This window comes from Protopterus annectens, chromosome 1.part0 (assembly GCF_019279795.1).
Source record: "Protopterus annectens isolate FY-2018-M chromosome 1.part0, PAN1.0, whole genome shotgun sequence".
Taxonomy (NCBI): domain Eukaryota; kingdom Metazoa; phylum Chordata; order Ceratodontiformes; family Protopteridae; genus Protopterus; species Protopterus annectens.
Genome location: NC_056725.1, coordinates 861966647 through 861992857, shown reverse-complemented (window position 1 = coordinate 861992857; position 26211 = coordinate 861966647). Strand labels below are relative to the sequence as shown.

The following is a 26211-nucleotide window of genomic DNA, read 5'->3' as shown; positions in this document are numbered from 1 at the left end:
TTACCAATCTAACCAATCTTAAATCAACAACTCAAACAAAACTCTTCCATCATTCATTATACACTTTACTCAGATCATCAGCTCTAAACTCATTACTCAGCCCTCATTAGGCCACCAGTCATGGAATATAATGCTCCTTTTGGCATGTATGTATCCAGACATATGTAATAACTGGAACACTCACAGAGATACCTTACTAAGTGGATACAAGGCCTAAGCAACATGTCCTACATCACTTGACTCAAAGCTCTGTCACTATACTCTGTATCCTACAGAATACTAAGAGGTGACCTATGTCTGGCATTCAAGGCATTCTGCAGTCACTACTGATGGAGTTACTTCACATCAGCAAGTCAAAGGGCATCAGAAATACTAGGTTTAGGGATCTAAACCTCTTCTACAACATCAACAGAATGGTTTGGAGGGGCAGGTATATCTCACAGAGGATACATGTACTGTGGAACAGACTTCCCATCCACATAAAGTAAAGTTCATCTCTGTCCATATTCAGTAACAACTTATATCTGCGGTTAGGAAACATTAAGTTTACTCCAAGACTGCCCATCAGTACTAATGGGCAAAGGTCAATCTGAAATGCTTTATCCCATGCATGGGTCCCTTCAAATTATCTATGGTATGATCTCAGCTATTCTCATTAAGGTAATAATTATCAACCATTGGATGGGTACGGCCAATCTCTAAACTAATGGGATAGGTTATTTTCAGCACAAAAAGGAAAATTGGCTAGGCTTTAAAATGTCCCACAAGGGCAGCTAGCCTAGTACTTACATGTGAACATCATTTCACTCACCCAGATGAGACCAGGCTAATTAAACCTACCTATTAACAACTGAATTGAAATTGCAATATGACCACTTGAAACAGCTGTCTAACTGAACTTGTGGATGCAATATTTAACCCAACAAAAATAGCCTAGGTGCATTTGTTTTTTTAAATCTAAGGAAAACCTGGGTTCAATACTATAGATACAGTATTTAAACATTAAGAGAACCTAGGTTAAGTCCTACAAAATATTTTTAACCTAGAGACGGCCAATAGAAAACTCCTTCCGTTTGTGTCAAAACCCTATAATTATATGGAGTAATACCATATTTAAGGCAACTAAGAGAAGATTAAAACAAAGCAGATAAGTAACTTTTAAAAGGCTTGTGAAACTGTTGGCAGTTCTAGTGGATATAAAAAGTTTTCACACCCATGTTAAAATGCCAGGTTTTTGTGATATAAAAAATGAGACCACAGTAAATAATTTCAAAACTTTTCCCACCTTTAATGTAACCTATACAATTCAATTGAAAAACAAAAAATCTGTTAGGGAAAAAAATATATAAAATAAAAAATGTACAATAAGTTGGTTGCATAACTGTGCACACCCCTAAACTAATACATTGTTGAAGCACCTCTTGATTTAATTACAGCATTCAGTCTTCTTGAGTTAAGAGTCTATCAGCATGGCACATCCTGACTTGGCAATATTTGCCCACTCTTCCTTGCAAAAGCACTCTAAATCTGTCAGATTGCGAGGGAATCTCTTGTGCACAGCCCTCTTCAGGTCATCCCACAGATTTTCTGTTGGATTTAGGTCTGGGTTGTGGCTGGGCCATTCTAAAACTTTAATTTTCTTCTGGTGAAACCATTCTTTTGTTGATTTGGTTGTATGCTTGGGGTCATGTTGAAAGGTGAAATTCTTCATCTTCAGCTTTCTAGTGGATGCCTGAAGGTTTAGGGCCAGAAGTGACTGGTATTTGGAACTGTTCATAACTCCCTCCACCTTGACTAAAGCCCCAGTCCCAGCTGAAGTAAAGCAACCCCAAAGCATGATACTGCCACCGCCATGTTTCACCATGGAGATGGAGTTCTTTTGGTGATGTGAAGTGCTATTTTTGCGCCAAACGTACCTTTTGGAATTGTGGCCAAAAAGTTCAGTTGGTCACATCAGACCATAACACAATTTGCACATGCTTTTGGGAGACTTAATGTACTGTTTTGCAAAGTTTAGCTGGGCCTGGATGTTTTTCTGTGTAAGAAAAGGCTTCCATTTTGCAACCTTACCCCATAGCCCAGACATATGGAGAATATGGGAGATCGTTGCCACATGTAATATACAACCAGTACTTGCCAGAAATTCCTGCAGCTCCTTCAGTGTTGCTGTAGGTCTCTTGGCAGCTTCCCTGACCATTTTTCATCTCATCTTTTCATCAATTTTGGAGGGACTTCCAGTTCTTTGCAACGTCACTGTTGTCCCATATTTTCTTCACTTTTTGATGACGGTCTCCACTGTGTTCCATGGTATATCCAATGCTGTGGAAATTTTTTTTGTACCCTTCTCCTGACTGATGTCTTTCAACAATGAGATCCCTTTGATGCTGTGTAAGCTCTCTGCGAACCATGGCTTTTGCTGTAGTAAGCAACTGAGTACATGCCAGGAAAATCCTACTAGGACAGCTTAACTGTATTTGGGGTTAATCAGAGTCTCTCTAATTGATGGCAGGTGTGTACCCAAGAAGACTGAATGCTGTAATTAATGCAAAAGGTACTTCAGTATTAGTTTAAGGGTGTACACACTTATGCAACCAGCTTATTGTGCATTTTTTATTTTTTTGCCCCTAACAGATTTGTTTTTCAATTGAATTGCACAGGTTATAGGTCACATTAAAGGTGGGTAAAGTTTTGAAATGATTTATTGTGGTCTCATTTTTTATATCACAAAAACCTGGCATTTTAACAGGGGTGTGTAAACTTTTTATATCCACTGTACATAGCTGAAGCAGTTTGTCCTTATACATACCCAGAGTATATAGTCCCCTACTCAGTTTTACTCTGCACAGAGAAGAATGTGGTAAGAAACTGGTAACTACCTTGCGAATAATTGAACATTGTAATTTTGGAACTAAAGCCATCAGAAATCATCATAGGATTGTCTGGAGACCCAGGAAACTTTCCTCAGCTGCAAATGTTCCATTTGCTAATCATCTCAGTATTCAAATTCATATACAGTCTCAGAGGTCAGCTTTGCTATCTGTTCTTTGTAGTTAAGTACTTCTACCATTGCATCTGTTCACATTTAAAAAAAATGCTATTTAGAGTCTTCCCCATGTTGCATGTTATTAATCATCTACTGTCATACTAGATACTCCATGCATTATATGGGTCTCAGTCCCTTCTAAAATGTCCAGTTCAGTGCTTGTAATTCCATTCCAAACTTTGAAGTTATGCACCCTACCTAATGCTTTCACTGGATCCATAAATAGTATCTTGCCATCCAGAGCAAAAAAAAAAAAATCGGGAGTAACATGCTACAACATTTTGAAAGCTCGATTTGTTCTGCCCCATTCCCCTGTAACATGATTTATTTGAGCTAACTGATTAATCATTTGTTTTGAAAAAGTATGATTAAAATAAGGTCTTTCTGACATCTAGTGTGCACATTTGACCCAGTTTCCTAAGCTGAGGCTGTATTATATACTCTCTTAAACTGCTCTAATTGGACACCCAGCAGCCATGTATAAAAGAAAAGCATTTTCATTCTCTATACTTTTCTCTGAAAAAAAGCCTTCCAAGCAGCTAACTTCACCTTCACGTAGTTGACATAGTTCTATCTTCTTCTCGTTATGAGACCCCTATCACTCTTAGATTCTTCCTCTGAACCTTATCTTGCAGTTCAACTGACTTGTGCCCATTTGTTGCAAATTTTCCAAGAACCTCAAAAATGTTTCATTCATAGCTTCTTTCTTTGTTTTGTTGCAAAGACAAAATGGCATCAGTCTCTGCACTAACCTTCTTGACATCATCATCATCTTCATGGTACTTTATGTGAAGAAAAGCATTCAGTTTAGCAATGGTGTTTTAAAGCTATTAACAAATATCCAATGAGGACTTTAGGGTTACCTCAAGGGAAGTTACATCTGAACTTTTGTCCACTTCAGTATCATTAGCCATTATTATGGTCAAGTGCTCATCCAATACATCTAAGATTTTAGTCATCCAGTGCCCATTTCTTGTCATTTCCAACCTCTTCAAAAATCCCACATAGAGCATACTGGCTACTTGTTAGTCTACTTTTAATCAGCCTTAGTGAATATAAACTAGAAATTATGTAAAACTTTATGTAAATGTATAGGTGGTGGCTGGAAAAAAATGCCTATTTCCGGTAGCACCATAAGGTGTCCTTTCCTGTATTATTTTTGTATTATTCAGTTATATATATTTTGTTTTACAATAAAAGTCCTATTTTAGTTTATGTGCCAACACAAAAAAGGCAGTTTACAGAGCCACCTCTGCTGTTGGCTGCTCAGAGAGGGTAATGCTTTTATTTTGGCTTCTTTAAAGAGATATGATGGAATTGCCATGACTATAGTCTCTTAGCATACGTTAGTTTCAGTTTTTGTTTTGTTTTGTTTTACTTAAGCATTTCTTTGACAGCAGTGTTGTATAAACACTCAACTGTATGCTGAGACCAGATTTAAATAATTTTGTATAATTTCTAGAGAACTTGGTGACTTTGAAGCTGCTATGGATAGTTTTCAGAAGGCGCTACTGCTAAATCAGATCCATATTCAGTCTCTACAATTACGAGGAATGATGCTGTATCACCATGGTAATGTGCAGGAAGCCCTGAAAGATTTTAAGGTAATAAAAGAATGAAGTATACTATTTTTATGCAACTCCATTTCAGTTTCATATGCAGTTATTAATAAGTACGAATGTTGATTTTATGTAGTATAAGCATGGTATCCACCTGATCTTACTCTGAGAACCCTCTATAGTAAGTAATATATATGTATGTTAGTTTGTTTAGTGGGATGGAGCAGGCGCTGATCAAACATTACCAATTGCATACTCAGCCCACGTTGTATATTACAAGTTAACAGTGAATAGGTAGTACATGGGTACAAAAGTGTGACAAGGTTACAGCAATTATAAGCATAGAAGCTGGTTTTGATATGAGACTAACAGGTATGTTCAAGTGTCCTAGAGCTAGTACACATTAAAACTATTTGCGTATATACAGATGTGATATGATATGTTCAAATGGAAAGAGAAGTCAAAGAGCTGTGGGGAAAAAAAGTTTTGTGTGTCTGTGTGTGTCCATGTACATAACAGTGTAGTTTAAAGGGACAGATTTCTATTTGTATCAAGTGTTTACTTATAGATGTGAAAACATGATGGATTGAATGTGTATTTCATGTTTATAACCATTCTTTGTTTTGCTTTTTCGCTGTTCTTGTCTCGATGTTTTGCATTTTGTTCTTATGTTAATTCTAGGTACTGAAGAAAATCCGTGTGTGTGTGTGTGTGTGTGTGTGTGTGTGTGTGTGTGTGTGTATATATATATATATGTATCTATATGTATGTGTGTGTGTGTGTGTGTGTATATATATATATATATATATATATATATATATATATATATATATATATATATATATATATATATATATATATATAGTTCCCCTTCATATGATTGAAGCTCTCTAAACTCGAAAATTATAAACGCTAAACCAGAATCTCAAAGTTAGAGAAACTCGAACATATGAAAGGGACAAAAAAAAAAAAAATTAACACCTTTCAAAGGTGTGCCCTCTAGATCTTGACTGAAGACTTGCAGGAGTATTCTCCTTATTCTGATTCTGATGTGGATGATTCTACTCCTTCTGCTTCTCCTCCTGAGGATTTTTCTTTTTCAGAGACTCTTCATTCCATGAGGGAGCACTTTAAGTGGGAAGGTCAGGAGTTCTCTGATTCCAGGAAAAGGCTTAGGATTTTTGCTTTTACCCCAGCATAGGCCTTTGGCTATACCTCCTGTTCTGGATGTTGTGGAAGATGTGTTTCAAGAGGCCTCTCTTAATCCTGATTCTTTGCCTCCTGCTCCTGTTAAACGGGATAGGTATTACAGGGTGCCTGAAGCTCATAAGTATCTGTTCAAGAGTCCTAGGGCAGACCCAGAAACTGTTAGTCAGGGGCCTAAGGGTGTTAAGGCTTCTGTTGTTAAAAATCCGGTTCCTCCAGATAAAGAGGCCAGGGCTTTGGATAGATGGGGAAAGAAAGTTTATACTTCCTCCACTCTAGCTATGAGGGCTTTGAATTGCCAGTTTCACATGTTGAAATACCAAAACTATCTACTTTCTCAATTGAAGTCTAAGGTAGATGCTCTGGCGGAAGGTATTGAGTGTAAAGAGTTCTGATTTAGTACATGTTTCTGAGCAGGTGGGTAAGCATTCTTTGCAATGTGGTTTTGATGCTGTACAGGCCTCGGTCTAGGGTGGCTGCCACTGGGTCAGTTCTTACAGAGCATGCCTGGCTAAGGGATCAGAATTTATCTGACCATGTTAAGTCAAGGATTTTAGATGCTCCTTTACAATCTGATGTGTTGTTTGGTTCGCCTGTTGAGGCAGTCTTGAAGAAAATGGAAGACAAGGCTAAGTCTATGCAGACTGTTAAGGAATTTTTGCAGGTTCAGCCTCCGAAGTTTAGTAGGAATTGGCCTTCCAAAGGGTGGACGTATCCTTCTTATGATTCCCAGTCTAGGGGTAGGTCTAGACGTGGTAGGGGCAGAGCTCAGGGCTCTTTCAGGCCTAGAACAGGGAGTTCACCTGCACAGTCTTCAGGTGAGGGCAGGGGTCAGTCCTTTCGTAAACAGACCCAATGACCTACCTTTTCAGCTGCCAGAGCCTTCTCGTCTGGCAGCACCTTTGGGAGGAAGGTTGGCGCTTTTCAAGGAAAATTGGAGTTTACTTACCCAAGACAGATGGGTATTGGACATTATATACCATGGTTACAGGTTTTATTTCCATACCTTGCCTCCTTTCAAAGGCATGCCAGACATTCCTCCTCAACAAAGAATAGAGGCTCACAAACAAATTTCTCAGTTACTTCAAATAGGGGCCATACAGCCGGTCCCTATGCCAGAAGTGGGCCTAGGATTTTATTCTCGCCTGTTCCTAGTACCAAAGAAGGGGAACACGTGGAGACCAATTTTGGTTATCTATCCTCAACACTTATCTGGACATTCCCAAGTTCAAAATGTTGACGTTACAACAGCTTCTACCTCTGCTGGGCAAAGATCATTGGATGGTAACTTTGGATCTCAAAGAGGCTTACCTTCATGTTCCTATCAGACTGAGTTGCAGGAAGTATCTGCGTTTTCGGGCTGGGACTTCTCATTATCAGTTCTCTGCATTGCCCTTTGGCTTATCTACTGCGCCCAGAGTGTTCACGAAAGTTCTGGCTCCAGTGATAGCTTTCTTCAGGCTAAAAGGCATACAAATCTATCCTTATTTGGACGATTGCCTGATTCTGGCTCAAGAAAGGGACGAGCTTCTTCATCATCTGGAATATGTGATAGCAGTGCTAAGATGCCTAGGGTATTCTGTGAACGAAATAAAGTCCAGTCTAGTACCCTCTCAGGACATGTGCTTTCTGGGTGTAAGACTGAATACAGCTTCCCAGATGGCCTTTTGACCCCGGACAAACAAAAGAATCTTTCCCTTTACTTTCATCAATTGTCTCATCAGTCCAGGCTGACTGCAAGGACAGTCCTTCAAGCCTTGGGGTTCATGGCATCTTGTATTCTGGTGCTTCCCAATGCCAAACTGCATATGAGGAAGCTGCAATGGTATCTCAAGCAGGTATGGGCCTTTTCTGCCAGGATCTAGACACTGTCATTCAAATAATACCTTGCATCTCGAAAGGAATTTTGTGGGCTCAGGAATGTCAACTAAACAAGGGACTCTCTGTGACCCGGCCAGAGGCGAGTCAGATTCTAAACGACAGATGCCTCAGACAAAGCTTGGGGAGCTCATCTGAATGGAAAGTGGATACAAGACAAGTGGCCTGCCAGACTACAACATCTACATATCAACTTGAAAGAGATATTAGCAGTCCAGTTTGCATTAATAGCTTTCAAGGATCTACTTCTTCCAGGGCAGGTGTTGATTCTAACAGACAACACAACTGTCATGTGGTACATCAACAAGCAAGGGGGAACACATTCTTATCCTCTATGCAGGCAAGCAATGATTTTGTGGGAGACTGCTCTCAGTTTACAGCTCAATCTTCAGGCAAGGTTTCTGCGGGAGCACAGAACTCCTTAGCAGATGTGTTGAGCAGGCAATTATGGATCCCCACGAGTGGAATTGGATCCTCATGTATTTCAGCAATTGACAGTGTCATGGGAACTCCAGACATAGATCTGTTCGCTTCTCCACTAAACCACCAGCTGCCAAAGTTTTGCACAAAAAGGTTTCATCCCACAGCCTGGAAAGTGGATGCTCTTTCTTTCAATTGGAGAAATCTTCATGTGTATGCCTTTCCACCTCTGCCTCTCCTCCCAAAGGTACTTCTAAAGGTCAGACAGGACAAGCCAAGGATGATTTTAATAGCTCCAAATTGGCCTCGACAGCACTGGTACCCATTACTGAGAAGTCTGGTACGGGAGCCTCCTTGGCCTTTACCTTTGATTCCTCACCTGTTATCTCAGGAGGACAGTCATTTACTCAATGTCAAGCTTCACTCTCTACACCTAACAGCCTGGCATATTCTGTTTTGAACCATAGAGGGTCTCAACTTCCACAGCAAGTTTTGAATGTGATTTTGGAAGCTAGACGGCCTAGTACCAGGAAAGTACGCTGATAAATGGAAGAGATTTTTTATTTTGGAGTGCAGCAAAGGATTTTGATGTGTCTGAGCCTAATTTAAGTGTGTGGCTCTTCAATATCTTACTGAGTTATTGGACAAGGGTTTGTCCTTCTCTTCTATTAAGGTTCATGCTGCAGCAATTTCAGCTCACTATGACTGTGTTCCACCATTGTTTTCTCATCCTTTGTTCAAGCAATTTCTTAGAGGGGCAAAGAATATAAGACCCCCACGTAGAGCTCCTACTCCTGCTTGGGATCTCAATTTTGTGTTGGAGAAACTCACTCTACAACCTTTTGAGCCTGCAGCTACTGCTGAGTTGAAATATTTATCATGGAAGACTGCTTTTTGTTGGCCATTACCTCTGCAAGAAGGGTTTCTGAATTGCAGGCCCTTATGCAGTTGAGCCTTTCTTAATTTTCCATAAGGATAGGGTATCTTTGCGTACTAATCCTTCCTTTATGCCTAAAGTGGTTTCTAGTGTGGCTTTAAACCAAACTATTCATTTGCCTACTTTTATGCAAATCCCCAAAATAAAGGGGAAAAGATTCTGCACACTTTGGATGTACATAGGCAGTTGCGTTATTATTTAAGCAGGACTAAGGAGTTCAGGCAGTCTCAGCAGTTATTTGTTTCTTTTGCTTTGAGTTCTCAGGGTAAGCCTGTGTCAAAACAAACTATTTCTAAGTGGATTGGGTTTTGCATTGCTTTCTGTTATTCCCATCATGGCAAAGAGATTCCAGCTGGGATTAGGCCTCATTCCACTAGGGCTACTGCCACTTCAACAGCTTTTTTAAGGGGGGTGGCAACTAAGGATATTTTGGAGGCAGCTACTTGGAGTTCAGTTCATACTTTCTTTAAGCATTACCACCTTCCACTTTACTCTAAATCTAGGGCTGGTTTTGCCACTGCTATTTTACAGGGCATTTTGGCAGCTCCTGCTTCTTTATAATTTTTGCCATCCTCCCTTACCTCTGCTTTGGGATTCTACCCAAGTGTAAGGACTGCAGCAATGTGAGATGAAGAACATAGTACAGTTTTGTACCTACCATAAATGTAGATGTTCGAAGATCCACATTGCTGCAGTCCAATTATCCCTCCCTCCTTCCCCTCTGTTTTTAGAGGTGGTTGTGTGGGTTGGATTGTAATTATTGTACATATTGTTAGTGCTAGGGTGGTTGGTTGGTTGTTTGCTGTTTTTTGGTTTTGACCTTCTTTTTAGGGTCTTCTGACATCTGGGGCAAGAAAAGACTGAGGATATGACGTCGGTCATGCGCATTTGTACCCTGACGTCCTGATGTCAGTCTAATGCGCCTTGACCGACGTCAGCCTTATACTTTGATATTCGGGCCGACCGAGGACAGCGGACTACCCAAGTGTAAGGACTGCAGCAATGTGGATCTTCGAACATCTACATTTATGGTAGGTACAAAACTGTACTTTTTAGTTTGTGTTCCAACACAAAAAAGGCAGTTTACAGAGCCACCTCTGCTGTTGGCTGCTCAGAGAGGGTAATGCTTTTATTTTGGATTCTTTAAAGAGATATGATGGAATTGCCATGACTATAGTCTCTTAGCATACGTTAGTTTCAGTTTTTGTTTTGTTTTGTTTTACTTAAGCATTTCTTTGACAGCAGTGTTATATAAACACTCAATTGTATGCTGAGACCAGATTTAAATAATTTTGTATAATTTCTAGAGAACTTGGTGACTTTGAAGCTGCTATGGATAGTTTTCAGAAGGCGCTACTGCTAAATCAGAACCATATTCAGTCTCTGCAATTACGAGGAATGATGCTGTATCACCATGGTAATGTGCAGGAAGCCCTGAAAGATTTTAAGGTAATAAAAGAATGAAGTATACTATTTTTATGCAACTCCATTTCAGTTTCATATGCAGTTATTAATAAGTACGAATGTTTTATGTAGTATAAGCATGGTATCCACCTGATCTTACTCTGAGAACCCTCTATAGTAAGTAATATATATGTATGTTAGTTTGTTTAGTGGGATGGAGCAGGCGCTGATCAAACATTACCAATTGCATACTCAGCCCACGTTGTATATTACAAGTTAACAGTGAATAGGTAGTACATGGGTACAAAAGTGTGACAAGGTTACAGCAATTATAAATGCAAGACGGTTTTGATATGAGACTAACAGGTATGTTCAAGTGTCCTAGAGCTAGTACACATTAAAACTATTTGCGTATATACAGATGTGATATGATATGTTCAAATGGAGAGAGAATTCAAAGAGCTGTGGGGAAAAAAAGTTTTGTGTGTCTGTGTGTGCCCATGTACATAACAGTGTAGTTTAAAGGGACAGATTTCTATTTGTATCAAGTGTTTACTTATAGATGTGAAAACATGATGGATTGAATGTGTATTTCATGTTTATAACCATTCTTTGTTTTGCTTTTTTGCTGTTCTTGTCTCGATGTTTTGCATTTTGTTCTTATGTTAATTCGATGTACTGAAGAAAAGCCGTGTGTGTGTGTGTGTGTGTGTGTGTGTGTGTGTGTGTGTGTGTGTGTGTGTGTGTGTGTGTGTGTGTGTGTGTATATATATATATATATATATATATATATATGTGTGTGTGTGTATCTATATGTATATATGTGTGTGTATGTATATATATATATATATATATATATATATATATATATATATATATATAGTTCCCCTTCATATGATCGAAGCTCTCTAAACTCGAAAATTATAAATGCTAAACCAGAATCTCGAAGTTAGAGAAACTCAAACATATGAAAGGGACAAAAAAAAAAATTAACACCTTTCAAATTTTTTCGCAGGGGGGCTGTGCCCCCCCCCACTACTTAAATATACCTACACTGAGATCACACTATAGTGCGGGAAAGGGAAATCTCCCATTTTGCGCTGTACGTGTAAGCGCAAAACAGAAGATTTTCCATTCCTCCGTTATAGTGCGGTCACGGAACATTCACAATTAAACTGCTAGGGTGCAGGGGGACCTGGCCCCCTGCAATAAGGTAAGTTAACTTTTTATTTTTCTAAACCTCAGGCTCCCATTCACAATTTCGAGTGATTGGAAGTTCGAGATTCTGGTCTCGAGATTATGAATTTCGAGCTTCCATCCATTCGATCTTGTAAAGGGGAACTCTATAGATATATATATATATATATATATATATATATGTATATATATATATATATATATGTATATATATATATATATCATGTGTGTGTATATGTATGTATGGGTCTACTTCAGATGATCGAACTTTCAAAAGTTCGACTTTCATATAGCTGAGCCCATATGATCAAGCTTTTGAAAGTTCGAACATCTAATAAAAAAGTAAAAGAAAAAAAAAATTACCTGAATGATTCTAGCAGAGGGGCAAGCCCCCCCTACACCCCCCACACCCCCTCCTTATTTATATATTCCAACTACGAGATCGCACTACAGTGTGGAAAAGGGAAAACTTCCCGTTCCATGCTGTATGGAGATCTCCTTTATAAATGTTCAAACTTTCAAAAGTTTGATCATATGGTCTCGGCCATATGAAAGTCGAACTTTTGAAAGTTTGATCATATAAAGGGGACCCGTATATATGTATGTATATAGCTCGATAGCAGTTTTGTGTGAATATAAAATATAGAGAAGTGATTTAGCCAGAGGTAGAGAGGAAGTTATTAATTTAACTGTGATAAATTTTGGAGTGATGCAGTGCTATGAGAAGAGATGTGTAATGTGCCCTGTGTTGTTGCACTTACATCTGGTCCAAACTTTGATAGTTGGAGCAATCTGTTAGTTTGAGGAAAGAGTTTTGCATAGGTTGGGATCTGTACAGTGGAGTTTTGTTTTGTTTTAGAAGTTTGGCTGACTGAGCTTGAGTTGAACTGGTTTCTGAAGTTGTAAGAGGGGGCATTTATAAGAAATTTGGTGGAGAATGGGGATGGAGAATTGTGGTAAAAAGTTTAAATGATAGTGAGCTGATAAGGCTGGTGTTTTGTTTCACAACAGACAGACAGTGGTGGTGATGCTGATGAGAGACTTGGCTTTGAAATGAAAAATGTTATTAGGGATGGGTTGAAGAGTTGTGATGTTTTTACAGTAAGCTGTAGTGAATCGTTAATAAACTGTATTCCAGCTGCATGAAATGGATGCCCTTAGCTCTGGCTGTTTTGTCTGGCGATTAAAGGAAGCAGGAGAGTTTCCGAACCTAGAAGATTAGGAAAGTAGTTAGTTTTATATTTAGACTGATTTTTCACTGAAATTTAAGAGCTTAATGTAGCCAGATGTCAAGATATCAATGTGGTTTCTATTGTGTGATCATCTTTATTTTATGAGGAGGGTATTGGTTTTTGATAATTTTTGTGAGTGTTTTTGTGTTGCAGAGATCATGTTTTTTGTTGTATTAAGGTTTAGAATGAGATTTTTGGAGGTAAACCATTTAAGAGCTGTGAGATCAAGCTAATCCAGTTAAATTTGATTCTGAATGACTTAGTACGCTTGAGCTAGATCTGTAGAGGATTATATAATTGGCTTAAAGGAGTAGTTATAGATGGAATAAGTATGGAGTAAGTCAAAAGGACGTTTGTTGAAAACATTGAGAAAAGGAGGAGGCGAGAGTAGAGCCTTGTGGAACTTAGTGTTTAGTGGCATCAGAAGAGAGTGAAGTCTCTTTTTACTCTGAAAGATCAGTTAAGGAGGAATTCTTTGAACTCTTTTGTAATCTGTGAGCTAATGTCTGTTTTAATCAGGTGAGCTAATGTCTGTTTTAATCAGGTGATCCACCACATCAAAAGCCCAGGTAAGATCAATCAATAGGGCACCTTTTATGTTGCCTTTTTCCATACTGGTTAGTATGTCATCTTTTAGGATCCACATGTTCGTTGTGGTTGCCAGCACAGAGGAATGAAGTCTTAACTACAGCCATGGAAATCTGTGTTTGACTACCAAGCCCAGGTGCTGTAGAAGCTGACAAGTGAGGTGAGAATGAGTTGATGAGGTTAGTTCACGTATCTGAGGGGGAGAAAGGCATCAGATGGAAGCTTGGTACCTCTGCTAGCAACACAAAGGATTGAGATGTGCACTGTGATTTGCTATGCAGCACATATGTTGGTGTGAGTATGTGTTTGGAACAGTACACACACACACACACACACACACACACACACACACACACACACACACACACACACCACTCTCTCACCTTCACAATTTGGGCCAGTCTTAGAGGCCTTGTTAGAAAAGCATCTAACATCCCAGCTTGTTGAGGAAAGTGTTAGTATATATAACATTTTTTGCAGGATAACTTGGTGGTTGGCTTTCACCTTCTGATATCTTTTGACATTGTGGAGGAAAAATGTGCAAGGCAGTAGGATATATGGAGCTCAGTGATCACTGGATGGGAGAAATAGATGCAAGGGGAAAAGGTGTTGGCCGTAGTCACCGAGTTGATGATGCAATAATGAAAATACCCCCATCTGCAGTAGTTAACTTAATTTGTCCATCAACCTGTGGGTATCGGATCCATATCAGATCCGAGCCGGCAGCTTCAAACAGCTAAGATCTGAGCTCCAAGCTCCTCCCCTTACCCATAATCCCCTGCCATCCCTCTCTGACCCCAGATCTCGTTTGCCACAGTTGACTCAACAGCTTTGAACGAGTTCCAGGCGTGGGAGTTAGTCGTTCTGTGAGAAAATTTTTTTTTTTCTAATTTTTCTGTAGAGTGATATTGCTTGTTGTGGTGTGTGTTGCCCCTTATATTAAAACCCTTTAGTTTTAATATTGTTATCTCGTTAATTTTAGTGTAGTTCACTCCTCCCCGTGTGTGTGTGTGAAAACGTGTGTGTTGTGCCTTGTGTTATTTTTAGTTTAACTATGTCTGAGGCCCTAAAAACCTTTTTCTCTAAATGCACCGAGTGTGGCCATAAGCTATCCCCGGCCGATGGCAACACTCTGTGTGTTATTTGCCTTGGGGTTGACCACCTTTCCTCAGGCTGCACTATTTGTACAGCCTTCAACCCCAGGGCTCTAAAGGACAGGAGGTCAAAGTTGATTCTGGCGGGACTTTTGCCCCCGGATTCGGCTTCGACCTCTTCTCCCTTGGTGGCACCTGCCACAGCCATGGCAGTGCCCCCTTCCACCCCTGCTCCACTGGCTGGGACTCAACCTCCCACCTTAGGCCAGGAGGAGAGGGATGCTAGGCAGGAGAAGAAAAAAGAAAGACACCACAAGCGGCGGGCCGAGTCTTCCTCCTCAGCTCTGACGGCTAAACAAGCTGCTTCTCTTAGGGCTTCCAGGCCTTCTCCTTCCCAGCTTCATTCACCTCGCTTTTCCCCGGAGCCAGAGGAGGAGACCCGGTCACCTTTAAAGTCATCGAGGCGGCACTCCTGGCCCACCTCGGTGGCCTCTTCTAGGTCCACCCGAAGCTTGTCCGATGCAGACATGGACCGGATGATGCTTAGATTCCTCCAGGCCCAGCTTCAGATGGGATTGCTCATGCCTCCCCTCCCCTCTCCAGGGGGGGGGGGCTCGACCCCCTTTTTCACCCTGATTGCTCCTTCTCTGACCCACTTCAGGGTTCAGAGCCTTCGGATCTGGGTTGCATAGGAGCCGGGGGGAGGTTCGGCGCCGATAGTGCTTTGTACTTCGGCTCCGACCGCACCATCGAGTTTGTTGGGTCCCTTTTCGGATCCGAGTTCTCAGAGCCAAGAGATGAGCTTCGGATCCAGAGGGGTCAGTGTGTCTTCGGCTCCATCTTGGTCGGAGCATACTGGCCCTTCGGATCCGATTGCTTCGGCACCGGCCCCGATCCACACATCGGATCCGAGGGGGCTGCTCTCGGATCCTAGAGAGAGCAGTTCTCCCTCGGCGTACGATGTAGTGGAGAGAGTATTGTTGAGGGATTCCAGGCCCCAGGCTCTGACTACGGGTTCACCCTCCACTCTCTCTCAGACGGGCCTACCTTCCATCACCCGGCCCCAGAGACAGCCTGCGCCTATGTCCCAGATGGTTCCCTTAGAGGAAGAAGATGTGGTTGGTGAGGCCTCTTCGAACAGCCCTCCAGAGGAGGTTCCTCACAAATGTAAGTGCAAGAGGAGGCACTTGGACTCACCTGAGTCTTTGGCAGAAGACACAGACTTAGAGGAAGGGGAAGGTTCCCCAAGGTCACCCCCCCGAGGACGTCTCCTTCGGAGACATTATGGAAATGCTTCGAATTAGATGGGGGTGGTCAGCCCAAAAGCCTTCCTCGGATGAGTCTGTGTTTCTGGAGGCATTTGACACAGGCCCATCTACCTCTTGGGTGTCCCCTCCCGCCGATCCCCTGGTAGATCTCATCACTACCAGGGCATGGGAGGGACACTGTTGAACCCATTCGAAAGAGACCGGATAAAATCCTTAGCCCCCCCCCCCCCCCACCACTGATAGGATGGTATGGAGCAAGGGTGCTCCTGTAGATGCCATGTTGCTGTCGGCTGCCACCAAGAGGGAACTGGACCAGGAGAGTTCCTCGGTCCATCCTCCCGACAAGGAGTCTTGGAAGATGGACCGCCTGGGGAAGCAGATGTTCGCTTCAGCTACCTTCACGGTAAGTTCACTGAACTATATGGCACACGTCATACGACTCTAGTAGGACCTTATCAAGGAATACGCCGGGTCGCCCCCAGAGTCCATGTCGACTGAGGAGAAGAAGGTGTTCTCAGCTCGAATGGCCACTCTTAAGTCTATTTCGAACACTTCTATGTGGCTTCTAAGTGCCTCAACAAATCTTCCCTTCATCTACGGAAGGAGCCGCTAGAGCTAGTGGAGTGGGCGTTGTTTTGAGATGACATGCTTGGCTCTGCCTCTGAGACTTTCTTGGAACCCTTCAAGGCGTCCTTCGCAAATGCCCCTTTTGACAGTTCTTCGCTTTTTGGCAAGACCGTCCGCGACACGCTGGTCCAGAGTGAGAAAGATGGGAAGACGTCTGCCGTCAGAGTCCGCTTCTCGGCTCCCCAGAGGTCCTTCTCCAGGAACCAAAGGGGACAGAAGAAGATGTGATTCCGGAAGTCTCAACAGTCCCGTTTCACTCCGGACCCCTCATCCTTCAGAGGCAGAGGAGGACAGTGTGGACGCCGGCCCAGAGGCAGAGGGGGACCAAAGAATTTTGGGTCGAGAGAACCCTTTTCAGATCAGCCCACGCAACAGCCCTGAGGGGTTACCCAACTGCACCTCTCTGGAGGCAGTCGGGGGACGTTTCTCGAGGCACCTAGCAGTTTGGGAGTCCATTACAACAGATCGCTGGGTGCTTCAAATCATATCCAGAGGTTACAAAATTCCCTTTCTGAATCCCCCGCCCAAACCCTGGAGCCTCCCCGATGTCCCACCCAATCAAAGGGAGGCAGCAGCTGCAGAAATAAAGCAACTGCTAGAAAAAAGGGCGATCCAGTATGGCCCTTTAGACTAGCCTGGATCGGGCATCTACTCCAGGTTCTTTCTGGTGCCAAAAAAGACGGGGGACTTGAGGCCAATCCTCGACCTGTCCTTACTAAACTTGTCAGTGGGCAAAGAAAAGTTCCAGATGGTCACCATTCAATCCATTCTCCCTCTCTTACAGGAGATCGACTGGATGTGCTCAATAGACCTCAAGGATGCGTACTACCACATATTGATGGACAGACTGTCCAGAAGGTTTCTCTGCTTCCGGCTAGGAGCCAGTCACTACCCATTCAGGGCCCTCCCCTTTGGTCTCACCACAGCCCCCAGGGTGTTCACCAAAGTTTTGGCAGTAGTAGCGGCCCACCTGAGACTCCAGGGTATACAGGTCTTTTCCTACCTGGACGACTGGCTCCTGACCGCCCCCAACAGGCATCTACTATGTTCAGCCAGAGATTAATTTATCCACCTGGTCTCCCGGCTGGGAATCACAGTCAGCCTCAACAAATCTTCCCTTCATCCAACACAGGTCTTAGACTTCATAGGAGCCAGATTAGACACAAACCTATTGAGAGTCTTCTTAACTCCGGACCGGATTTGTACCCTGAAGCTCTACATACTGGCCCTTTTACAGTCCTCGGCTCCTCCAGCGGAATTGGCTCTGAGGGCTCTAGGTTCCATGGTGGCCATGATCAATCTGCTGCCTTTAGCGCGCTTGAACATGAGGGTACTACAATGGACCTTGCAGGTTCAGTGGTCCATCCTTCTACGCCCGCTGAGTTCACCCATTCCCCTCAGCTGGGCTTACAGGAAATCCCTGCTCTGGTGGCTCCAATCACCGGAACTCCAGATAGGGCGCCCTTTTTCTATGTCCCCGCCTCTAACCACGGTGACCACGGATGCTTCTCGCCTATGGTTGGGGGGGCACTGTATGGGCAGAACCGTCCAAGGCATGTGGACCCATTCAGAGACCTTATTGCATATCAATGTCCTAGAGATGAGAGCGGTGCTTTTGGCGTTGCAAGCACTCCAAGCCTTTCTTCCTTAGGGACAGTTGAAATTCAGACAGACAACATATCAGTGGTCTGGTATATCATCAAACAGGGGGGAACCAGATCCTACCCACTTTGTCGAGAGACCATGAGAGTTTGGGAATGGGCGATCTCCACCAACCGCTTTCTCATAGCGACGCACATTCCGGGTCGGTCGAACATTTTGGCAGACAGGCTGAGTCGAACCATCCTCTCGCGGTACGAGTGGTCTCTGAACCCCAGAGTAGTGAAGCAAATCTTCCTCAAGTGGGGTCAACCTTGCTGCGATCTCTTCGCATCTCCTTCGAATGCAAAGTGCAGCGACTACTTCGCTCTAATTCCCCCACCAGGGGAATCCCCCAGAGACGCTCTGGTGCATGTTTGGCCATCCAGTATACTTTATGCTTATCCTCCTCTTCCCCTAATGCTGAAATTCTTGCAGAAAGCCTATCGGTTGGGGAGCAGAGTGATCCTCATAGCCCCGTTCTGGTGTCGTCAAACATGGTTCCCATGCCTATGGTCTCATTTAGTGAATCCTCCATGGATTCTAGATCCCACCCCGGATCTGATCTCTCACCCACTGGGTTTACCAACTCTGAACCTGGACAACCTCAAGCTCACAGCTTGGCTGATCCAGTTCCAGTAATAGTCAGGACTCCCGGTATCTCGTCCCCTGTTAAGGCTATTTTAGTGGCCGCTCATAAACCTTCTATGAGAAAGGTTTATAACAGCAAATGGAAACGCTTTACTATCTGGGCAGAGCACAGAAATTTGTATCCCTTTACAGCTCCCTTACCAGCGGTGTTAGAATTTTTGTCGACCTTATTCGACCAAGGTGCTAGCTCTTCCACGGTCAAAATCCAGTTAGCTGCAATTTCCCATTATCATGTGGGAAGTGACCTCGGTTCCTTAGCATCTTCCAAATTATGTAAGACTTTCTTAAAAGGCACCTTCCTCTTAAGGCCTCCGGTGAAAGACGCAGCCCCTCCATGGGATTTAACTCTTGTTCTCCAGGCCTTGACCAGCCCTCCGTTTGAACCCGCAGCCTTGGTGGATCTGAAATACTTATCTTGGAAGACAGCCTTTCTCATCGCTATCACTTCAGCTAGAAGGGTTTCGGAGCTTCAAGCGCTTTGCACCAAACCACAGTACTTGGTCTTCCATAAAGATAGAGTTTCCCTCAGGACCAATCCCTCCTTTCTACCCAAAGTTGCTTCTGAGCCCAATATTAATCAATCTATTAATTTACCAGTTTTCTTTCCAAATTATCAAAACAAGGGTGAATACAAATTACATTCTCTGGACGTACATAGGCAATTGAGATTCTACTTGCACAGGACCACTGAACATAAGCAATCTGAGCAAATCTTTGTATCCTTTGCAAGACCCTTTTTGGGTAAACCAGTATCAAAAGTTACGTCCAGATGGATTTCCCAATGTATACTTCTTGCATATAAGCGTTCTGGTAGACCTGAACCTGAAAGAGTCCACGCTCATTCTACCCGATCGATTTCTACTTCTGCTGCCTTTTGCTCCAGAGTGTCCTTGGACGACATTTGTTCAGCAGCCACTTGGGCTTCATCCCATACTTTCATTAACCATTACAAGTTTGGATCTAATTTCCAGAGGGAGAGCATCCTTTGGCTCTGCAGTGCTCCTGAATATCCTTCCATGAGGACCCCTGTTTGGGTAGCTGGGGACTCTGTCCCACAGGTTGATGGACAAATGAAGTTAACTACTTCAAGATAAAGTTATGTACTCACCATAATGTCTTCCATCTGAGTAGGTAAACTTCATTTGTCAGCAACAACCCCCTCCATCCCCCTAACCTATAGTGCGTCCTAGAAGGATTCCTTGTCCTTTTCTCCGGATAACATCAGGTTAGGAGTTGCAGGTGATCCTTTTGTTGTAATATGCTGTTTTACTATAGCAAACTCTATCTGAGGTCAGAGAGGGATGGCAGGGAATTATGGGTAAGGGGAGGAGCTTGGAGCCTGGATCTTAGCTGTTTGAAGATGCTCGGATCGATATGGATCCGATACCCACAGGTTGCTGACAAATGAAGTTTACCTACTCAGATGGAACGTTATGGTGAGTACATAACTTCTTTTTTTGTTCCCTCAATCGGATGACTGTTTGATGGTGCCCCCAAGCAGGAGTCTTTTTATTTTGGACTGTAATACACACTTTGCCCTAATTGCAGTCACAAGAAGATTTTTGAAGAGGGCAAGTGAAGTGCTGAGTTTATTCCAGAGTATGGGAAGTCTCTTGGGTTAGGGAACCAGAGGAATGAAGTCTTAACTACAGCCATGGAAATCTGTGTTTGACTACCAAGCCCAGGTGCTGTAGAAGCTGACAAGTGAGGTGAGAATGAGTTGATGAGGTTAGTTCACGTATCTGAGGGGGAGAAAGGCATCAGATGGAAGCTTGGTACCTCTGCTAGCAACACAAAGGATTGAGATGTGCACTGTGATTTGCTATGCAGCACATATGTTGGTGTGAGTATGTGTTTGGAACAGTACACACACACACACACACACACACACACACACACACACACACACACACACACACCACTCTCTCACCTTCACAATTTGGGCCAGTCTTAGAGGCCTTGTTAGCAAAGCATCTAACATCCCAGCTTGTTGAGGAAAGTGTTAGTATATATAACATTTTTTTCAGGATAACTTGGTGGTTGGCTTTCACCTTCTGATATCTTTTGACATTGTGGAGGAAAAATGTGCAAGGCAGTAGGATATATGGAGCTCAGTGATCACTGGATGGGAGAAATAGATGCAAGGGGAAAAGGTGTTGGCCGTAGTCACCGAGTTGATGATGCAATAATGAAAATACCCCCATCTGAAGTAGTTAACTTAATTTGTCCATCAACCTGTGGGTATCGGATCCATATCAGATCCGAGCCGGCAGCTTCAAACAGCTAAGATCTGAGCTCTAAGCTCCTCCCCTTACCCATAATCCCCTGCCATCCCTCTCTGACCCCAGATCTCGTTTGCCACGGTTGACTCAACAGCTTTGAACGAGTTCCAGGCGTGGGAGTTAGTCATTCTGTGAGAAAATTTTTTTTTTTCTAATTTTTCTGTAGAGTGATATTGCTTGTTGTGGCGTGTGTTGCCCCTTGTATTAAAACCCTTTAGTTTTAATATTGTTATCTCGTTAATTTTAGTGTAGTTCACTCCTCCCCGTGTGTGTGTGAAGACATGTGTGTTGGGCCTTGTGTTATTTTTAGTTTAACTATGTCTGAGGCCCTAAAAACCTTTTTCTCTAAATGCACCCAGTGTGGCCATAAGCTATCCCCGGCGGATGGCCACACTCGGTGTGTTATTTGCCTTGGGGTTGACCACCTTTCCTCAGGCTGCACTAATTGTACAGCCTTCAACCCCAGGGCTCTAAAGGACAGGAGGTCAAAGTTGATTCTGGCGGGACTTTTGCCCCCAGATTCGGCTTCGACCTCCTCTCCCTCGGTGGCACCTGCCGCGGCCATAGCAGTGCCCCCTTCCACCCCTGCTCCACTGGCTGGGACTCAACCTCCCACCTTAGGCCAGGAGGAGAGGGATGCTAGGTGGGAGAAGAAAAAAGAAAGACACCACAAGCGGCGGGCCGAGTCTTCCTCCTCAGCTCCGATGGCTAAACAAGCTGCTTCTCTTAGGGCTTCCAGGCCTTCTCCTTCCCAGCTCCATTCACCTCGCTTTTCCCCGGAGCCAGAGGAGGAGACCCGGTCACCTTCGAAGTCATCGAGGCGGCACTCCCGGCCCGCCTCGGTGGCCTCTTCTAGGTCCACCCGAAGCTTGTCCGATGCAGACATGGACCGGATAATGCGTAGGTTCCTCCAGGCCCAGCTGCAGATGGGAGTGGTCATGCCTCCCCTCCCCTCTCCGGGGGGGGAGCTTGACCCCCTTTTTCACCCCGATTGCTCCTTCTCTGACCCACTACAGGGTTCAGAGCCTTCGGATCTGGGTTGCATAGGAGCCGGGGGAGGTTTGGCACTGATAGTGCTTTGTACTTCGGCTCCGACCGCACCCTCGAGTTTGTTGGGTCCCTTTTCGGATCCGAGTTCTCAGAGCCAAGAGATGAGCTTCAGATCCAGAGGGGTCAGTGTGTCTTCGGCTCCATCTTGGTCGGAGCATACTGGCCCTTCGGATCCGATTGCTTCGGCACCGGCCCCGATCCACACATCGGATCCGAGGGGGCTGCTCTCGGATCCTAGAGAGAGCAGTTCTCCCTCGGAGTTCGATGTAGTGGAGAGGGTATTGTTGAGGAATTCCAGGCCCCAGGCTCTGACTACGGGTTCACCCTGCACTCTCTCTCAGACGGGCCTACCTTCCATCACCCGACCCCAGGGACAGCCTGCGCCTATGTCCCAGATGGTTCCCTTAGAGGAACACGATGTGGTTGGTGAGGCCTCTTCGGACAGCCCTCCAGAGGAGGTTCCTCACAAACGTATGTGCAAGAGGAGGCACTTGGACTCACCTGAGTCTTTGGCAGAAGACACGGACTTAGAGGAAGGGGAAGGTTCCCCAAGGTCACCCTCCCTGAGGACGTCTCCTTCGGAGACATTATGGAAATGCTTCGAATTAGATGGGGGTGGTCAGCCCAAAAGCCTTCCTCGGATGAGTCTGTGTTTCTGGAGGCATTTGACGCAGGCGCATCTACCTCTTGGGTGTCCCCTCCCGCCGATCCCCTGGTAGATCTCATCACTACCAGGGCATGGAAGGGACACTGTTGAGCCCATTCGAAAGAGACCGGATAAAATCCTTAGCCCCCACTGATAGGATGGTATGGAGCAAGGGTGCTCCTGTAGATGCCATGTTGGTGGCGGCTGCCACCAAGAGGGAGCTGGACCAGGAGAGTTCCTCGGTCCATCCTCCCGACAAGGAGTCTTGGAAGATGGACCGCCTGGGGAAGCGGATGTTCGCTTCAGCTACCTTCACGGTAAGTTCAGTGAACTATATGGGACACGTCATACGACTCTAGTGGGACCTTATCAAGGAATACGCCGGGTTGCCCCCAGAGTCCATGTCGACTGAGGAGAAGAAGGTGTTCTCAGCTCGAATGGCCACTCTTAAGTCTATTTCGAACACTTCTATGTGGCTTCTAAGTGCCTCAACAAATCTTCCCTTCATCTACGGAAGGAGCCGCTAGAGCTAGTGGAGTGGGCGTTGTTTTGAGATGACATGCTTGGCTCTGCCTCTGAGACTTTGCGGAACCCTTCAAGGCGTCCTTCGCAAATGCCCCTTTTGACAGTTCTTCACTTTTTGGCAAGACCGTCCGCGACACGCTGGTCCAGAGTGAGAAAGATGGGAAGACGTCTGCCGTCAGAGTCCGCTTCTCGGCTCCCCAGAGGTCCTTCTCCAGGAACCAAAGGGGACAGAAGAAGATGTGATTCCGGAAGTCTCAACAGTCCCGTTTCGCTCCGGACCCCTCGTCCTTCAGAGGCAGAGGAGGACAGTGTGGTCGCTGGCCCAGAGGCAGAGGGGGACCAAAGAATTTTGGGTCGAGAGAACCCTTTTCAGATCGGCCCACGCAACAGCCCTGAGGGGTTACCCGACTGCACCTCTCTGGAGGCAGTCGGGGGACGTTTCTCGAGGCACCTAGCAGTTTGGGAGTCCATTACAACAGATCGCTGGGTGCTTCAAATCATATCCAGAGGTTACAAAATTCCCTTTCTGAATCCCCCACCCAAACCCTGGAGCCTCCCCGATGTCCCACCCAATCAAAGGGAGGCAGCAGCCGCAGAAATAAAGCAGCTGCTAGAAAAAAGGGCGATCCAGTATGGCCCCTTAGACTAGCCTGGATCGGGCATCTACTCCAGGTTCTTTCTGGTGCCAAAAAAGACGGGGGACTTGAGGCCAATCCTCGACCTGTCCTTACTAAACTTGTCAGTGGCCAAAGAAAAGTTCCGGATGGTCACCATTCAATCCATTCTCCCTCTCTTACAGGAGATCGACTGGATGTGCTCGATAGACCTCAAGGATGCGTACTACCACATATTGATGGACAGACTGTCCAGAAGGTTTCTCTGCTTCCGGCTAGGAGCCAGTCACTACCCATTCAGGGCCCTCCCCTTTGGTCTCACCACATCCCCCAGGGTGTTCACCAAAGTTTTGGCAGTAGTAGCGGCCCACCTGAGACTCCAGGGTATACAGGTCTTTTCCTACCTGGACGACTGGCTCCTGACCGCCCCCAACAGGCATCTACTATGTTCAGCCAGAGATTAATTCCTCCACCTGGTCTCCCGGCTGGGAATCACAGTCAGCCTCAACAAATCTTCCCTTCATCCAACCCAGGTCTTAGACTTCATAGGAGCCAGATTAGACACAAACCTATTGAGAGTCTTCTTAACTCCGGACCGGATTCGTACCCTGAAGCTCTACATACTGTCCCTTTTACAGTCCTCGGCTCCTCCAGCGGAATTGGTTCTGAGAGCTCTAGGTTCCATGGTGGCCACGATCAATCTGCTACCTTTAGCGCGCTTGAACACGAGGGTACTACAATGGACCTTGCAGGTTCAGTGGTCCATCCTGCTACGCCCGCTGAGTTCACCCATTCCCCTCAGCTGGGCTTGCAGGAAATCCCTGCTCTGGTGGCTCCAATCACCGGAATTCCAGATAGGGCGCCCTTTTTCTATGTCCCTGCCTCTAACCACGGTGACCACGGATGCTTCTCGCCTATGGTTGGGGGGGCACTGTATGGGCAGAACCGTCCAAGGCACGTGGACCCATTCAGAGACCTTATTGCATATCAATGTCCTAGAGATGAGAGCGGTGCTTTTGGTGTTGCAAGCACTCCAAGCCTTCTTCCCTTAGGGACAGTTGAAATTCAGACAGACAACATATTAGTGGTCTGGTATATCAGCAAACAGGGGGGAACCAGATCCTACCCACTTTATCGAGAGACCATGAGAGTTTGGGAATTGGGCGATCTCCACCAACCGCTTTCTCATAGTGACGCACATTCCGGGTCGGTCGAACATTTTGGCAGACAGGCTGAGTCGAACCATCCTCTCACGGTACGAGTGGTCTCTGAACCCCAGAGTAGTGAAGCAAATCTTCCTCAAGTGGGGTCAACCTTGCTGCGATCTCTTCGCATCTCCTTCGAATGCAAAGTGCAGCGACTACTTCGCTCTAATTCCCCACCAGGGGAATCCCCCAGAGACGCTCTGGTGCATGTTTGGCCATCCAGTATACTTTATGCTTATCCTCCTCTTCCCCTAATGCTGAAATTCTTGCAGAAAGCCTGTCGGTTGGGGAGCAGAGTGATCCACATAGCCCCATTCTGGTGTCATCAAACATGGTTCCCATGCCTATGGTCTCATTTAGGGAATCCTCCATGGATTCTAGATCCCACCCCGGATCTGATCTCTCACCCACTGGGTTTACCAACTCTGAACCTGGACAACCTCAAGCTCACAGCTTGGCTGATCCAGTTTCAGTAATAGTCAGGACTCCCGGTATCTTGTCCCCTGTTAAGGCTATTTTAGTGGCCGCTCATAAACCTTCTATGAAAAAGGTTTATAACAGCAAATGGAAACGCTTTACTATCTGGGCAGAGCACAGAAATTTGGATCCCTTTACAGCTCCCTTACCAGCGGTGTTAGAATTTTTGTCGACCTTATTCGACCAAGGTACTAGCTCTTCCACGATCAAAGTCCAGTTAGCTGCAATTTCCCATTATCATGTGGGAAGTGACCTTGGTTCCTTAGCATCTTCCAAATTATGTAAGACTTTCTTAAAAGGCACCTTCCTCTTAAGGCCTCCGGTGAAAGACGCAGCCCCTCCATGGGATTTAACTCTTGTTCTCCAGGCCTTGACCGGCCCTCCGTTTGAACCCGCAGCCTTGGTGGATCTGAAATACTTATCTTGGAAGACAGCCTTTCTCATCGCTATCACTTCAGCTAGAAGGGTTTCGGAGCTTCAAGCCCTTTGCACCAAACCACAGTACTTGGTCTTCCATAAAGATAGAGTTTCCCTCAGGACCAATCCCTCCTTTATACCCAAAGTTGCTTCTGAGCCCAATATTAATCAATCTATTAATTTACCAGTTTTCTTTCCAAATTATCAAAACAAGGGTGAATACAAATTACATTCTCTGGACGTACATAGGCAA

General features: G+C 44.7%; 1 protein-coding gene across 1 annotated transcript in view; it reads left to right on the top strand.

Annotated features, from left to right (window-relative positions):
* Positions 1-26211, top strand: part of TTC13 (tetratricopeptide repeat domain 13) — a gene marked incomplete in the record, with an annotated part of 1979199 nt that overhangs the window by 845309 nt on the left and 1107679 nt on the right. Inside the window, 1 exon segment of the mRNA XM_044063689.1 lies at positions 10351-10492. Within this exon segment, the coding sequence (XP_043919624.1) occupies positions 10351-10492 (142 nt within the window).